This window comes from Mercenaria mercenaria, unplaced genomic scaffold (genome assembly GCF_021730395.1).
Source record: "Mercenaria mercenaria strain notata unplaced genomic scaffold, MADL_Memer_1 contig_4542, whole genome shotgun sequence".
Taxonomy (NCBI): domain Eukaryota; kingdom Metazoa; phylum Mollusca; class Bivalvia; order Venerida; family Veneridae; genus Mercenaria; species Mercenaria mercenaria.
In genome coordinates this window covers 1-18,771 of record NW_026462779.1, presented here as the reverse complement: position 1 = coordinate 18,771, position 18,771 = coordinate 1, and the positions used below count along the sequence as shown (strand labels likewise).

Here is an 18,771-nt window from a genome sequence, read left to right as displayed (position 1 = left end):
TCTAAATATCAAGAAAGCATTTAATTTTCTTCATTGCACATTTTACTTCGTTGTACATTACTTTATTGTACATAGTGTGTTTCGTTAGTTCAATAAAATCTAATGGAAGTTGTTCACAGACTGTGTTTCAGAGAATTTATAAGTTTATAAATTTATAAATCTACTGTGTTAGTTGTGCATTAAAACAGGATATAAAATAGAATATTATAGCTGTAGTTCAAATATAAATCAAACATACCAACTTGAACATAAAAGTGATTTTGATATTGTGGTATGTGGCAGTATGCTGTATAAGATTTAATGTTTTTTTTCTTTAAAGATGATTAGTTTGAGAAACCTTCAGTGTTTCTACAGGGTCTGTGAGCAACTCTGTTAGAAAAAAAAGAATGATGTATGTTTATATGATGTTTACTTTATATTTGTAAGGAATTTTTAAGATGAAATGACTTGTGGAAAACAAAACATTTAATTATGTGTATTTATCTCCCTTAGCATGGTAATTAATAGAATAGCTACTAGACTAACAATAAGGCATAAAAAATTGTTTGTTTCCGGTATCCCGACCTAAATTTTTGGCCCGACCCTAAATGCTTTTGCCTTGGAGAATAACTTTTCAACTTTTTGACAAAAAGTTGCAAAACTGCACTTTTTATTCTTTAAACATGGTCAGTGATGTTAGAAATCAACTTACTGATGCTCTAAACGCATAACCCTTTTATTTGTATTCATTACAGGAATAATGTTAAAATTATCATGATATTGGACAAAGGATATAGACTTCTACATTGAATCACAATGTAAAATATATATATCATAGTCTAGGAGCTAATCTAAGTAATTTGCTACTAGTTTCAATGCATATTTACGATGTTAAATTTTGATCACAAGACAATGGTGGTCTGTACTCTGCAGTCATGAAGCTTCGATTTCACTTGGCTGAAAGACCACATAGACAGTCATTAATAATCACTGGAGAGTGATTTTGTAGACAAGCCTATTAAAAGTAATTTATGACTGATCTTACTGATGCATTTTAACAAATACCTTCCTTGCTATATTTGTTTACACTAAGTTTTGTAGAAAATGTCTGAAATATAATACATATCTAGATCTGTGAATATTGGAAAGCATCAAATAAATATTGATCATTCATATTTTGTTTCTGTTATACATTTATTCCTGTTCAAACTTCCCTCAACTACCCAAGTCAGTTATGGTAGCGTCATCTTTTGGCACATGGTAGTAGACTCTTCATTACCTTTGCCCGCCCGCTTAGCTCAGTAGGTAAGAGCGTTGATCTACGGATCGCGGGGTCGTGAGTTCGATCCTCGGGCGGGGCGTATGTTCTCCGTGACTATTTGATAAACGACATTGTGTCTGAAATCATTAGTCCTCCACCTCTGATTCATGTGGGGAAGTTGGCAGTTACTTGCGGAGAACAGGTTTGTACTGGTACAGAATCCAGGAACACTGGTTAGGTTAACTGCCCGCCGTTACATGACTGAAATACTGTTGAAAAACGGCGTTAAACCCAAAACAAACAAACAAACAAATCTTCATTACCTTTAGCCTGCTAAATTTCTACAATGGAATGGTCCATCATTCAATTTGGGCAATGCCATTTATTATTTGAAGGGATGATCCGTGAAAATTTACTGACTGAATCGCAAACAGTGCAGGATCATTCTGCATAGACTGATAGAGGTGCAGGCTGATCTTGGACTGCACTAGTCGCAAAGGCAAATTCATTTGCCAGCAGCAGTCTAAAGGTTAATTTATCACTGTGATATGCCTCACAAATATGATCATCTATAAATCTGGAATTCTAGTAGTCAAATAGGCCAAGTCAAAATGAGACTATGTTAGTGGTAGCAAAAACAATGGTTGTGATCTTCTTTATAGAATTGCAAATACGCCTGAAGATTTTACTACAGCCTTATGTTCTGCAATGGAGATTGTATGTGGCATGGTAATACAATAACTTGTGCCCTTACAGTTGAACACCTTGCCCGTCTGACTAAATAACCCTTTCTTGCCTTCGAGAGAGTTACTGTCTTAAAAATACATAAATTAGATGAAGCCTATAGATTTTGAATGTCTTCTATACCATACATGAACTTCCAAAGTCATTAACACTTCGGTATGAGTAGGCAATACATGTGTGCATAGGTTAATACAAAGGTGGCTGGAAAAAAGGACATATTTAGCAATATATATAAAATTTATTGATATATAACACAGCAATGTGTTCAGACAAATACTGAGATCAAAGCTTGTCAACTTAACTGTAAACTTGCGTAAAAAACCCATGTATTTAGAATCAACATATATCTACTGCATATTAAAAAAATCCTACAAAATGCATCAAAATATAGATTCTAACAAGACCCGATTTGTTTTCCTATTAAACAAAGAAGGCTGAAAACTGTGTGTTATTTTACAGCAGTTCACTGTTCTGATGTCACAATTATTATGTCATAGCGTCAAAAGGCCTAGCGGCACGTTGGAAAAGAAACCAACAAAAAACAGGCAAATATTTGATGGATGTCATCAAGGATATACTTGAAAATCCTTGGTAACGTGTTAGAATCGAAATAATATATGTCATTTAGTGATTTGCTCTTGAAGATATAATTCCTTCGCATCTGATCTCCAGACAATGATTTTATTCAACGACAAATCACTGGATGAGATACATTACTTCTTAAATAACAATGTATAAGTTGGAAACAATCATATCACTTTCCTGATGATGGCCTTATAAAGACTTAAATGTGCTAAACTTTGTTTAAAGAGTGTATTATGTAGTCCCAAAGACCAATATTCGAACAAAGTCTCGTAGGCAATCTGTACAAAAACTGAGAAAACATAGATTTACTATTTGATAGCTATTATGTCCCTTCATTTCTTCAATCACTGTAATTGCTGAATTTCATTTTTAAATTAATGAAAGATATATGTATATCTAACAAACATGTAACAAAAATGGATATGACCTTGACTTCTAGTATGATCTTGACTTTTGAACTATTATGTGCGTGACAGGACAAAAACCTTCACCAGTTATTTCTACAAACTTATACTAAAACTCTCCATGAACTAACTTACCGATTCTCCAACTAATACAGTTTTTGTGTTGAAATTATTTCAGTATAACTAAAGCTTGATTTAAAAAAGACACTATAAAAAATAAATCTTAACAAATTTAACAAAAATATAAAACACAGACATTCAAAAACAAATTTATGTTCAATTTACAAATAATAGATCTACACATACAAAAATATTCACCTTCTACTAGTAGTAGTATTCATAGTTATCTGCAAAATACAAGATGACACATATAATGTACGGTACATAAGCATATAATGAACTAAATTACTGTAAAACCTTATTTGCTAGAAATTGTATTTTTCGCTAATATTAACGTTTGTCCCTTGTTTATTAAACATTTTCTTGAAAAAAAAAGACAGTTTACAATTGACAGTGCATACATGGTATATCAAAATGCATTCACAGTTTCACTTTTCACAACACCACATATCTGACACTTCATTAATGAATAATTTGTGCAATCTGAAATGAGTTTACTTTTACAGTATGTCCCTCTTCTCACACATAAAAATTGATATATTATAAGTGAGCATTTGATATGTAAAATTTATTACATTAAAATGAATGGTAACCAGACATGAAAACCAACGAAAATGGATTTATAAATGTTTTCATAACACACATGACCTGTGGGTAGAAAAAATAATACACACTTCTAACAATTACAGATAGATCATACAAAAGTTTACTTTTTTCCAGTTATGACAGAATATGAGGTTTTATTACTGTCTAAAAAATATGGGTAGGTATAAAACATGAAGATTAACCATATCAAAGCATTTAAAGTTACTTTATACGATAACTTGAACAGCCACTTATTACAGTGACTAGGGCTTTACTTCATGTACACATACCAATACTGAAATCCCAACATGTCAATTTCATTCCTTTATAACAGTATGAAACATCAACAATATCATTCTGAAAAACTGTATGAAGATTATACACTTAAATTATTATGCTACATTTACATATATGAGATTCTGGCTCATAACACACACACACCTGGCACTGCTCTCAACTCCCTCCCATTAAAATACTTGTAAAACCTTGTGAGCTTTTTTGTCCTAAATCAATTACAAAGAGCTTTCCTTATCTAATGTGTAGGAAAAATCTTGTCTGTATGGTTATTCCTTAATCTGACTTGACCCTTACCCGCTAAATTTCTATAATGAACTTGTCCATCTTTCAATATGGACAGTTCCAATAACTGTTAAAAGCGGGGCATACAATAAAGATACTGACTGAAAGGCAAACAGTGCAGATCATGATCAGACTGCACTGGTCAAAAAGGCACAATCAGTTGTGTCCAGCATGACAGGGGTATAACAGTGTTTAGATCCTGTGCTGTCAGATTCAACGAGATCAACACTAACAAGAATATCTTTCTCCCATAATTATAACGCACGTTTTCAATCTTATGTCATTGGGCTAAACAAACATAGTTATGTTTATGACAAAAAGAATGGAACAGGTGAACTTGTTTGCTTTGCGTTCAAGAGTCCAATGTATTTCAGTCATGTAATGACCATCATTTAACCAAAGTTTCCTCGATCCACTTCTCCTAAAATAAGGTGACAACTTCTCTATATGAATCAAGAAATGGAAGAGGAAAAGGCCATCTTTTGTCAAATTGTCATGTAAAATCTTCCTACAGCCCTGGAACCAGAATAACTAACTGTAAAATCTTCCTACAACCCTAGAACAGGACTAACTAATTGTAAAATTTTCCTACAACCCTGGAACAGGACTAGCTAATTGTAAAAATCTTCCTAAAGCTCCGGAATAGGAATAACTAATTATAAAATCTTCCTACAGCCCTGGAACAGGACTAGCTAATTGTAAATTTTCCTACAGCCTTTGAACAGGACTAGTTAATTGTAAATTGTGAGTCTTGTGCAATCAATTGACCGATTTGGGTAGCTCAAACACATGTATGCTTCAATTCATTGCTAATATCTGGCCACCGTTCTTGCTTTTTTACATTAAAAACTAGGCAATAGAGAAAATACTGAACAGAGACTTTGATTAAGCCATATAAATGGAACATGATTTTGTACAGAATGTTAATTTCTTTTGAGACATCAAGAGGTTTTCTTGTTCATTTTACGATGTAACATTGCTAAATTCTGTTGCACATTTGGTTCAGCAGGGTTGATGGACAGAGCTTTCAGGTATGCTGCCTCTGCTTTGTCATACTTCTCCCACCTGTGGTACAACACAGCTGCAATAAACAAAAGTGTATATCAATCCAAAGTAACTAAACGTCAAAGATACGGTTCATGAAAATTATCATCTTTTTACCATGTAGATTTATTTCCCTTGGAAAGAGCCCGTTTGGTACTTTCCACCGAAGGCAGTCTGGTTTGGTGTTTTCAAAATGATGTAGAATGAAATTATGGGCAGAACTTGGAATTGTAGAAGAGATCACAACGTGTACAGTAATAGAAAATGTTCTGTAGATATAGGTTTACTTTTGACCTTTACACGTACCTCACTCTTTGAGATCTGTCAGGAGCTTTCCTAAATAAATAATTAGCTACTGAAAAAACTAGTCTGCAATAGACCAGTTATGGATAATTTTATTCAGAAGTCAGTGATATGGATTATAAGTAATTCTAACACAACCAGCAAATAACCTACATACATGTAGAGTGAAATCTATCTTGAGTTATCTTGCAATAAACCACGTTCGTGCAATGATGTCATCAGATCCAGGTGCGTAGCACGGTCGTAAAAAGTAGTTAACATTTTTTCTAACACTGTTGATACTAGTATGTTGTGAAAGAATCGAAATAACAAGTTCCCAAGTGTGATTTATCGTAGAATAACCCGAGTTTTTCGTTCTTATGCGAAACAATATATAACTCAGGCCTACGGCCTTCGTGATATATTCTTAGGCATAAGAACTCAAAACACGGTTTATTCGAAAATAAACCACGATTGAGAACTTATTATTTCTTAAATCACGATTAATCAGTTATCCTCTTACTGCTAGTAAGAGTACAAATTATCATTCTGAATTTACACCTGGGAAATCATTACATCTTAGACCAAAAAAAATTTTTTTTTCAAGACAGGAAGCCATCCATTTGGCTCGCATGCCATTAGTTCTACAAAGATACTAACATCTGCCTGTTTCAATGACAAGCGGAGATTATAACCCAGAAACTCACTAAATGACCTGAACTGTACTGAAGTGACTAAAACTAAACAAACAAAAGTCCCTCAGTCAAAAATACATGATCAAAACATGTCACTTACCCATATTAGCAACAAATTTGGCATTATTAGGTGACAGTTTGATAGCTCTCTGGAAATATTTTTCACTTTCTTCAAATTTGGCCTTTTTGCCATAAACATTCCCAAGGTTGAAATATAACTGAGGTTCCTCTGGTAAATGTCTTAGCGCCTTCATTGTCACAGCTATACTCTCTTCAAATCTTTCTATAAAACAAATTTTGAAACAACTATAATATAAACACAAATTTATAAAGTTACCCGCAGATTACCTGGCGGAACAAATTGTATGAAAACAAAAGATTTTTTCTTTCTGAAGGACATCACATTATAGGAAAGCTTTTTAGCTTATATTTATAACATTTTCAACATCAACATCATTTCTCTTGAATTTATTGGTCTACTGCATAAACTGACAAACCATAGAGATAATGAGATATATCGGTCATTTTTTCTCTACCAAGATAAAAAGTAATAATATCATAACTACTACAGTTATTTCACGGTAATAGAAACATTGTTTTTAAATTGAAAATAAATATGTTTTGGATAAGGTCTGTGCCTCAACAGACAGATAATATATACTGTGTTGAATTTATTTATTTATTTATTTATTTGGATTTTATGGCACACAAACACAGTATAGGTTTATGGCGCCAAACAGGACTACAAATTTTGGTTTCACATCTCATTTACATCGAAATAAAAACATGAGGTATGGAATCAAAATTTGCATACCTGCTGGAATCACAGAGTTACAGCAAAACCAAGTGTTCAGACCCTATTACTCGCCTATTACGATCATGCAAGGGCAAGGCAGTGGTTCCAATTCTTTTCATACACAGAGCATCCCAGAACCACATGGGGCTACTGTGTTGAAACATCCTAACATCCTAACTGTGTCCAAACATTGTAAACAGAAAAAAATACTATATTAAGAAGAAATATTTTTAAAAAGAAATACATTGTTTAATGACAGTGCCCTTGACTTTCTGTAGCATTACCATCTAATAACAGCTGGCATGCAAAAGCTTTAGCAAAATTGTCTAAGTTGAAAAAGGGGCAGAATTTTATCAACTCTAAGTGGTAGATATGTTACCTGGTGCAGAATGCTCATTATGTGATGCTAAAGATTAATAAATAGTTCGGCAGAATTCAGTACTGTACAGTAGTTCTTGAGAAACCTGCTTCCCTTTCAAACTTTCACCACAATATGTATGTGAAAAAAGGGCATAATCAGGCCAAAACGCAACACAGAGTTACTAAACCTGCTCTCGAATTTGAAAACATTAAATAAATCCTGAGATACCTGTTTATGTGAATAGCTTTCACAAAATCACTTTGTTAAAAAAGAACATAATCATATCAAATTTAAAGCTTAGTGCTATATAACTTTACCCTGAAGGTCATCTTATGATGCAATACACAATGTCTGAAGTTTGGTCCACTAGGTTTTGAAAAAATTGCAAAACTTTAACAATATTTTCTAAGTAATAAAGATGCCTAAATGACAAAATAACAGCTAGAATTAAGCAGCAAGTCCTTTGAGGTAATCTTATGACGCCAGAGAGAAGAGCGAAGTTTGAAAGCATTTGGCAAATAGTTTCTGATAAAATGCTTACATGCAAAACTCTTAACCTGAAATTCTAAGTTTAAATAGTACATTATTTTGACTGGACTGGAGTTATCTAACTCGCTGGTGAGGTCACCTCATGATGTGAAAGACATGACTGTGTGAAGTTTGAAAACATTTGGCATGGTAGTTTCAGTGAAATCTGCTTACAAGCAAACTTGAACCTGAAATTCTAGGTCAAAAAGGGGCATAATATTTTACAAAATAAAAGCTAGATCTATGTAACCTGTCCTGTTAGGTCACCTTATGATGCCAAAGACACGTCTTAAGTATGAAAGAAACTGAAATAGCAGTTTATAAGAAACCTGCTTACATGAACAACTTTTGCAGACACCTACAAAAGTGTGATTACAAAAGCTCTTCAAAATTCAGCTAATACTTGTGTTTATCAGCTTTTTTACATAATTTCAGAAAACTAATTTCAAGTCATAGCATTGTGATTGTTAAGTTACCTATATTATCATAGACAACAGCCATGTTGATCCAGGCCTGGGAGTGAGTAGGTTTCAGGTTTGTGGCATTTGTCCATGCTTCTACTGCTCGGTCATACTGCTTTACCTCCAAATACTGAAAATTACAATAAAATGTGGTTGAATTAATTAAGCTGAAGTTAAACGTTTCTCCATAACATTTATTGAGTCATACTCCTACATCTAAATATGTTTAGTAGCAGATAAACATTAAAACTGGTAAACTGGCAAAACTGTTTTAGATTAGAAACTATTAGTGCACAATGCAACTTTTTCCTTGCAACATGATACAAGTTTAATTACCACATCTACAAGACTGCTATATGTAAAGTTACATGATTCTCAGTGACTAATTACAGGATAAACACTGCCGAGGAAACCTACATATACAGATGAATGAGAAGTTGGTGCTTGAACAAGGATTTCCCAAGTATATGATCACAAACAAACTGACTACAGGAAATATGATTGTCAGAGGACTTGCCCACTTTGCCCTATACATGTGCAGTGAAAACTATATAAATCTTTCTGTAATGATTTTATCTTGATGACTAACCTTCATTTCCAGTTATCCAGTTATCATCTGACTCAATCTGACACTGCATGCCATGTAGAAGCTATTTCATTTAAACCAAAATCTCTATTGGATGTTTCCCAATTTGGGATATATTGTGTAGGAACTTGATGTCCTTTTATGAAAAGCGGATAACTTGTAGGAGGCTAAATAATATGATATCTTACCAAATTGCCGAGATTATAGTAACAGTCAGGATATTTTCTCCGATGTGTAATTGCTGTAACGTAACACTTTTCTGCTTCCTCATGCTTTTTTAATGAAGCTTTTACAATGCCGAGATTCATCCAAGCTGCTGCAAACTCTTTTCTGAAAAAAAAAAGATAAAATAATAACAAGAGGGCCATGATGGCCCTATATCGCTCACCTGTTATCACTGCACTTGAGGACAAGAAGGTCCTCAGAAAAAATATCTAAGTCAAAAGGACAGGAACAACAAAGGGAAGAAATTTAACAAAAAAAAAAAATCTTACAAAGTACAGATATGTTAAAATACACCTAAAAATTGGAGGTACCATCCATGTTGTACCACAGACAACTGGTCTAGTGTTTTCCCTACGGCCAATAATAAAAAAGTTACTAAAAATAAGTTATTTATAGTAACGTAAAAGGGAAGTAATAAAAAAAATAAATATTGTAAGTGGACAAAAGAAGGATCTACCAAATAAATCTGTTGACATAAATGAAATTTCAGATCAGTATCTTCATTAGTTATGGAGATATAACAATTTTAATTTGAAATTAAGGGAGGTAATTTGACATAAAATCAGTCCATAGTTATCTACCCTGATTGTCTCAGTCCAACTAATAACAATAATGAAATTTCAAATAAGTCCTGTAAGTACTTACTGATATAAATCCATTTTGATTACAATCAGGGGAGGTAATCAGATATAAAATAACTGGAACCTATGATTGGATCTGATTTGTCATGGAATCCAAGATTTATTGTTGTTAAGATATTTTGGAAGTTTGTATCAAATAAAACCATAAATGAAGTCTCTATATGGCTGCAAAAGCCAAAATAGCCAATTTTGGACCTTTAAGGGGCCATAACTCTGGAACCCATGATGGAATCTGGCCAGCTGAAGAAAGGAAGCAAGATCTTGTGGTGATACAAGTTGTGTGCAAGTTTGGTTAAAATCAAATCATAAATGATTGTCATAATTGTGCAGACAAGGTCAAAATAGCTAATTTTGGCCCTTTCAGGGGCCATAACTCTGGAACCCATTAAGGGATCTGGCCGGTTCAAGAAAGGAACTGAGATCTTATGGTGATACAAGTTGTGTGCAAGTTTGGTAAAAATCAAATCATAAATAAAGCTGCTATTGTGCAGACAAGGTCAAAATAGCTAATTTTGGCCCTTTCAGGGGCCATAACTCTGGAACCCATAATGGGATCTGGCCAGTTCAAGAAAGGAACCGTGATCTTATGGTGATACAAGTTGTGTGTAAGTTTGGTTAAAATAAAATCATAAATGAAACCACTATCGTGCAGACAAGAAATTGTTGACGCACGCATGCACGGACGCACGGACTGACGACGGACGATGGACAAAGGGTGATCACAAAAGCTCACCTTGTCACTATGTGACAGGTGAGCTAATAAAACAATAATTTGCATTTTCTGAGTTAAAGTGACTGAAAGAGTTATAATTATACTGCAACTTCCCAGCTAGGGCAATTACTTTAGTAAAACAGCCAACCTTAAAACTGTTAGTCTGATGGTCTACACATCCCAACATGGAAACACAGAGACTGCTTTAATCCTCAAAATGGAAAAAGCCTTCTCAAGATAATACTTCATGGAGAAAAAATAAATCGCAAAAATTAAATACCTAAATTTCCATCAAACAAAAGTCTCTCCTTAGCAACTATTAGTTTACATATGAGAAAAGTCTTGAAAAATGACTGGTAACAAGTTGGATTCCAGTGAAAAAGATTTATAGACTTTCTTGTGTTTTTTTTTTGTGCGTCACTTTTCAACAGTGTTATAACTATATATGGTTGTCAACTACCTACCAGTGTTTCTGGGTTATGAAACAGTATTTACCCTGTTCTCAACAAGTAAATGATTATTTCCCCTTATATATCGAAATGAGACACATTGCCAGAATTTTTTTTCTCCCTTGGAAGACAAGGCTCAAATATTAAACTGCATTTGGAGACCAGTCAGAAATTACAACCTTGCCATTGGTCAACTCAAAAATTGTTCTCAGAAACTGCCAATCAAATGTTAGAAAGGTTAGACTGGTCTCCTAATTTATTTGCATGTTCTCTCCCTATAAAAATCTAGGCACTGCCTGACTTCAACAGTTTATTACCTGATAGATACAGCTCTCTCCAGGAGTTGTTCAGCTTCAAACAATTCATCTTTGTCCTTTAAAATATTTCCCAGATTGTTCATAGCCTGGTCATATTCTGGATTCAATCTGAAAATATATGGTACATGTACTTCAATCTTTTCATACCAAATTTTTTCTGAATGAAGATCTCTTAAAGATTTGTTCCCTTACAATTCATATCATATTAAATATCAGTGAAAACTTGCAGAATTTTATTTTGTGTGTATAGTATTAATATGACAGCAAGAATTTGTCCTTTTATCTGACATAGAACAAAAAAAGACAAAAGTTAAGACAATGAAACTCTTTTCCTTAAACTGTAGCCCCTGGAAAATGAACCCCAAAACCACAACATTCCTTAACACAAACTCTCACTACTTACTAGTATAACAGTGTTGCCTAAATTCATTCACTAACACAATGTACAATATGGTTTGGCTGCTATTTTTCTACTTGTGTACATACATGTGGTAAATCCCTGTGGTAACAATAAGGGTCTGTAAAAAATTGTCTGATAAACTTCACACAATTCCATAATGTAAATTTTCACAATAAAAACTTCAGACTTAGGTTTTACATGTACATTTTGAATGTGTAAGTCTAAAATGTACTAAAACAATTTTGTGAACAACTTTCTGTACCAGTATTTTGTCAACTGTATCTCTATGAACTTACGTTATCGCCTGTCGGTATTTTGTGATGGCATATTCTGTATTTCCATTGTCAGCATGCAGTTTGCCAATATTATAGTGAACCTGAATAGAAGATATATTAAAGGATATTATTCCACGTCTACAATAAATATGTCTTAAATAGTAACTTTTATAGAAGAAATGGGGAATTCTGATGTTTTCACCAATGTTGGAAAAAAACAGTCCGTAACCATCTGGGACCCAGGATAACAAAGAGCCACCTTACTGTCTAAACAGTTAACATCATGCCAGATAATACCATCTATGTCTATAACCAGTGAAAAATTCCTATATCCCACACCCTGTACTGTAATATTAGCATGTATATTATTTAACAGGTGTGCAAAGACCAGGCTATAGAGTTGCTTCCTTGTAATGCAAGCTCCAAGACAGTTTTCTGATACCAAAGACATGAATCATTGCAGCATTGCTAAATGTCAGTATGAATGCTAGTGATGGGTATGTTTTTTCCAGGCAAGCAACAAGTATTAAGATAATCTAACATTCAAAGGTTCCATTTTCTGCTAGTAGAATCAGTAATCGTCTAAATGCATTTTTAACGTATTTACGAGTTAGAATTTGATAAAAAATCGGTCTTTGGAAAAATCATAATTTTGTTATTGTGACTTAAGTAGCCCTTCAACAAGCAGTGATTCTGACAGGTGCCAACCAAAAAAAATAATCTCAACATCACAGTTTGACAAGAAGGAATAATCGGTTTGCATTTCTCAATAAATCAAATGTATGTTATACCAACTTCTCCTAGGGAACAGTTTTTGATAATTTACAAACAAGAGCTGGCAGCTAAGTTTCAGCTTTCAGAATTTTAACAGGATGCCATTTTATATTTTCTGATGTTGGCATGTAGTATCAACATAGGAAGCAATATCACTAAAATGGTAAGGTACTGGTACATTTAATACTTTTTTAAGTGGTATAAACAATTAACAGAAAGCCGAAAAAGTGAAAATACTTTTGTACATCTGTTATTCCAATTAAAGAGCTTTCAACTGCATTAAACAGAATACGAATGCCAGAACTGTTAACAAGAGGACCATGATGGTCCTGAATCGCTCACCTGTTCCCACATGACCCAGTTTTGAGTATGACATTGTTTTTTCTATTATTTGACATAGTGACCTAGTTTTTGAGCTCATGTGACCCAGTTTTGAACTTGACCTAGATATCATCAAGATAAAAATTCTGACCAATTTTCATGAAGATCCATTGAAAAATATGGCCTCTAGAGAGGTCAAAAGATTTTTCTAATTTTAGACCTACTGACCTAGGTTTTGACCGCAGCTGACCCAGTTTCAAACTTGAACTAGATATCATTAAGACGAACATTCAGACAAACTTTCATACAGATCTTATGAAAAGTATGGCCTCTAGAGAGGTCCCAAGGTTTTTTTATTATCTGACCTACTGACCTAGTTGTTGAAGGCACGTGACCCAGTTTCAAACATGACCTAGATATCATCAAGGTGAACATTCTGACCAATTTTCATGAAGATCCATTCAAGGGTATGGCCTTTAGAGAGGTCACAAGGTTTTTCTATTTTAAGACCTACTGACCTAGTTTTTCATTGCAGTTGACCCAGTTTCAAATTTGACCTATACATCATCAAGATAAACATTCAGACCAACTTTCATACAGATCCCATGAAAAATATGACCTCTAGAGAGGTCACAAGGTTTTTTCATTATTTGACCTACTGACCTACTTTTTGAAGACACGTGACCCACTTTCAAATCTGACCTAGATATCATAAAGATGAACATTCTGACCAATTTTTATGAAGATCCATTCACAAGTATGGCCTCTAGAGAGGTCACAAGGTTTTTCTATTTTTAGACCTACTGACCTAGTTTTTGACCGCACATGACCCAGTTTCAAACTTGACCTAGATATCATCAAGATGAACATTCTGACCAAATTTCATACAGATCCCATGAAAAATATGGCCTTTAGAGAGGTCACAAGGTTTTTCTATTATTTGACCTACTGACCTAGTTTTTGAAGGCATGTGACCCAGTTTGGAACTTGACCTAGATATCATCAAGATGAACATTCAGACCAACTTTCATACATATCCCAAGAGAAGTATGGCCTCTAGAGAGGTCACAAGGTTTTTCTATTATTTGACCTACTGACCATGTTTTTGATGGCACGTGACCCAGTTTCAAACATGACCTAGACATCATCAAGGTAAACATTCTGACCAATTTTCATGAAGATCCATTCAAGGGTATGGCCTCTAGAGAGGTCACAAGGTTTTTCTATTTTAAGACCTACTGACCTAGTTTTTGAACGCAGTTGACCCAGTTTCAAACTTGACCTTTATATCATCAAGATAAACATTCAGACCAACTTTTATACAGATCCCATGAAAAATATGACCTCTAGAGAGGTCACAAGGTTTTTTCATTATTTGACCTACTGACCTACTTTTTGAGGACAAGTGACCCACTTTCGAACTTGACCTAGATATCATCAAGATGAACATTCTGACCAATTTTTATGAAGATCTTTGAAATATATGGCCTCTAGAGAGGTCACAAGGTTTTTCTATTTTTAGACCTACTGACCTAGTTTTTAAAGGCACGTGACCCAGTTTCGAACTTGACCTAGATATCATCAAGGTGAACATTCTGACCAATTTTCATGAAGATCTTGTGAAATATATGGCCTCTAGAGAGGTCACAAGGTTTTTCTATTTTTAGACCTACTGACCTAGTTTTTGATGGCACGTGACCCAGTTTCGAACTTGACCTAGATATCATCAAGATGAACATTCCGACCAACTTTCATAAAGATCCCACAAAAAATGTGACCTCTAGAGTGGTCACAAGCAAAAGTTTACGTACGGACGACGGACGCTGCGCGATCACAAAAGCTCACCTTGTCACTATGTGACAGGTGAGCTAAAAAGAAATCACTTGCTTACCTTTGCATTTCCAGGACAAACTTGAGGACCAGATGAGAACAGTTCCATCTCATTGCGCCACTGACTGCTTCTCTGTTTCAAGAAAATTTGATAAATTCAGTTAGTATAAGCTTGCTTTTCAATTTATAGAACAAAACTCATAAATTTGGTAATGTATAAATGAACACTTTATCTAGAACTACTTGGGTAATCTGTGACTGCAAAACAGTTTTTATGTTTCAATAAGGGAAATGTCTTAAAATATGATTCAGACCTTTGTTGTTACCTGTGTGTTTGAGATGCTATGGCACCAAACTTTTGTTTACTTTACTTTATATCTATATGAATTTGCTTTATTTTCTGTGCATAAAGTTAGATCATTCTGTCAGAATCTTTATTCTGTAATCCTGTTTTTGTAGGACAAGATGCATAAAATTCTCATAACAATTTCTGTCTGTTCTGTTAGGTGTTCAGTTACAGCGATACAATTTCGGTTGTATGGTGACTCACAGTTCAGGTCACATTGTGTTTTTCACAATTTAGGTCATATGGTGACTTTCACAGTTCAGGTCGCATTGTGTCTTTCACAATTTAGGTCATATGGTTTTGTTTGTTTTGGGTTTAACGCCGTTTTTCAACAGTATTTCAGTAATGTAACGGCGGGCAGTTAACCTAACCAGTATTCCTGGATTCTGTACCAGTACAAACCTGTTCTCTGCAAGTAACTGCCAACTTCCCCGCATGAATTATCAGAGGTGGAGGACAAATGATTTCAGACACAATGTCTTTCATCAAATTGTCACGGAGAACATATGCTGTGCCTGAAGATCGAACTCGCAACCCCGCGATCCGTAGACCAACGCTCTCCTTACTGAGCTAAGCAGGCAGGCTAGGTCATATGGTGACTCACAGTTCAGGTCACATTGTGTCTTTTAAAGTTCAGGTTATACCGGTATAGTGGCTTTCACAGTTTAGGTTACAAATTGTCTTTCAAAGTTTAGGTTACATACTTACTTTCACAGTTCAAGACACACATTGTATTTTACAGTTTAGGTCACAAGGTGACTTTCACATAGTGACTCAAGCTTAAGTGGCAGATGGTAATACAAGATGCCCATCTGGGCAATATATATGAGCAGGTACTCGGGTTGAACTACCTAACCTACAACAAGCCAGGTGGACAGCTTCCTCACATAGGAATTCTACATCCTGTTTCCTAAATTACCAGAATAAATATACATGAACAAGTACACAGAGTTTCACATAAAATAAGTAGCATGTTTTACCTGAATGCATCTCACAGTGTAAACCGAAAGCAGTAATAATGTACCCAGTAACATGTACTGAAAATATAACAAATAAACTATATATTAACACAGAACTATCTAAAACTAGAAAATGCTTTTGTAAAAAAGCGCATGTCTCCCCCAATGCAAAGTCCTATAGGCACGAAGTCAATAGGGGTCAGGAGCGAAAGTCAAAGAGACACTGATGGTTGGCTGCAATAGGGATCATCTACTTGGCATGTCCAGTCATCCCGCTAAATTTCAACACTCATGGCCTAGTGGTTCTCAAGTCACTGTTCAGGCTCCTGTGACCTTGACCTTTGATCAAGTGACCTCAAAATAAATAGGGGTCATCTACTCTGCATGTCCAATCATCCTATTAAGTTTCAACATTATAGGTCAAGTGGTTCTCAAGTTATTTCCAAAAAATGATTTTACATGAACAGGCCACTGTGACCTTGACCTTTATTAGACTGACCCCAAAATCAATAGGGGTCATCTACTCTGCATGTTCAATCATCCTATGAAGTTTCAACATTCTGGGTCAAGTGGTTCTCAAATTATTGATCGGAACTGGTTATCAATGTTCAGGCCCCTGTGACCTTCACCTTTAACGGAGTGACCCCAAAACAATAAGGGTCATTTACTCTGCATGAACAATCATCCTATTAAGTTTCAACATTCTGGGTCGAGAGGTTCTCAAGTTATTGATTGGAAATGGTTTTCCATGTTCAGACCCCTGTGGCCTTGACCTTTAACAGAGTGACCCTAAAATCGTTAGGGTTCATCTACTCTGCCTGACCAATCATCCTACGAAGTTTCATCATTCTGGGTCAAGTGGTTCTCAAGTTACTGACCGGAAATGGTTTTCAATGTTCGGGCCCCTGTGACCTTGACCTTTCACAGAGTGACCCCAAAATCGATAGGGGTCATCTACTTTGCATGTACAATCATCCTATTAAGTTTCAACATTCTGGGTCAAGTGGTTCTCAAGTTACTGACCGGAAATGGTTTTCAATGTTCAGGCCCCTGTGACCTTGACCTTTAATGGAGTGACCCCAAAATCGATAGGGGTCATCTACTTTGCATGTACAATCATCCTATGAAGTTTCAACATTCTGGGTCAAGTGGTTCTCTAGTTATTGATCAGAAATGGTTTTCAATGTTCAGGCCCCTGTGACCTTGACCTTTGACGGAGTGACCCCAAAAACAATAGGGGGTCGTCTACTCTTTATGACCAATCATCCTATCAAGTTTCAACATTCTGGGTCAGGTGGTTCTCTAGTTATTGATTGGAAATGGTTTTCAATGTTCAGGCCCCTGTGACCTTGATCTTTGACGGAGTGACCCCAAAATCAATAGGGGTCATCTATCCTTCATGATCAATCATCCTATGAAGTTTCAACATTCTTGGTCAAGTGGTTCTCTAGTTATTGATCCGAAATGGTTTTCAATGTTCAGGCCCCTGTGACCTTGACCTTTGACGGAGTGACCCCAAAATCAATAGGGGTCATCTACTCTTCATGACCAATCATCCTATGAAGTTTCAACATTCTGGGTCAAGTGGTTCTCTAGTTATTGATCGGAAATGGTTTTCAATGTTCAGGCCCCTGTGACCTTGACCTTTGATGGAGTGACCCCAAAAACAATAGGGGTCGTCTACTCCAGCAGCCCTACAACCCTATGAAGTTTGAAGGTTCTAGGTCAAATGGTTCTCCAGTTATTGCTCGGAAATGAAGTGTGACGTACGGACGGATGGACGGACGGATGGACGGACAGGGCAAAAACAATATGTCTCCTGGGGGAGACATAATTATTTACTTCACAATACAGACCAACTATAAATTAACTGGCTTCAAATATCTCTAGTTTTATTTTTGATTTCAAAATTTACAGTGTAAATACAAATAAAAGACTACATTTTGACTTCAGCCAGGAAGATCTTTATAGACAAGCTTGGTTGTATGTAGAGCAACAATAGGAATCTGCACAGAATAACATTCAAAATCTATTGTCCACAATATTATTTTTGGTGGAAAGTGATTTTGCCTTAACAACCAGTGCAGATCAAGATCAGCCTGCACATTATCATGGTCTTCACTGTTTGCTATTCAGTCAGTAAATTCTCAGTGAACATCCCTTCCATAAGTGGTACTGCCCAAACTGAATAATGGACCACTGCATTTTAGAAATTTAGCAAGGTACAGGTTACAAGTGACTAAAATCTCCTAATGCATCATCATGCTCATTATTGTTCACTCAGTTTAACATGTAAACATCATGCAAGTTCTTCAAAGTCCGCTTTTAAGAAATTTTACTTTTGACAAACTGAATTTAATCAACCAATGTAATATATGACCATTTATTTACATAATTTCTTTAAAACAAACTTACCTTTGAGTATTTAGGAAAGGTGACACAAATATGGCGGACACCAAGGACGACCAGCATACAGAATCCAATACTGGATAGTAAGATTCTCTCAGCAATC

The 18,771-nt window shown here is 35.2% G+C and overlaps 1 protein-coding gene across 1 annotated transcript; it reads right to left on the bottom strand.

Annotated features, from left to right (window-relative positions):
* Window positions 1-2,210: 2,210 nt before the first annotated feature.
* Window positions 2,211-18,744, bottom strand: LOC128553957 (protein O-mannosyl-transferase TMTC4-like; the record flags this gene model as incomplete). The annotated part of the gene is given in 9 exon segments (XM_053535157.1): window positions 2,211-5,338; window positions 6,379-6,561; window positions 8,440-8,554; window positions 9,199-9,340; window positions 11,355-11,462; window positions 12,051-12,130; window positions 15,016-15,087; window positions 16,281-16,337; window positions 18,675-18,744. Coding segments are annotated over 9 exon segments (967 nt in total), but the record flags the coding sequence as incomplete, so codon positions are not given.
* Between the last annotated feature and the right edge of the window lie 27 nt (window positions 18,745-18,771).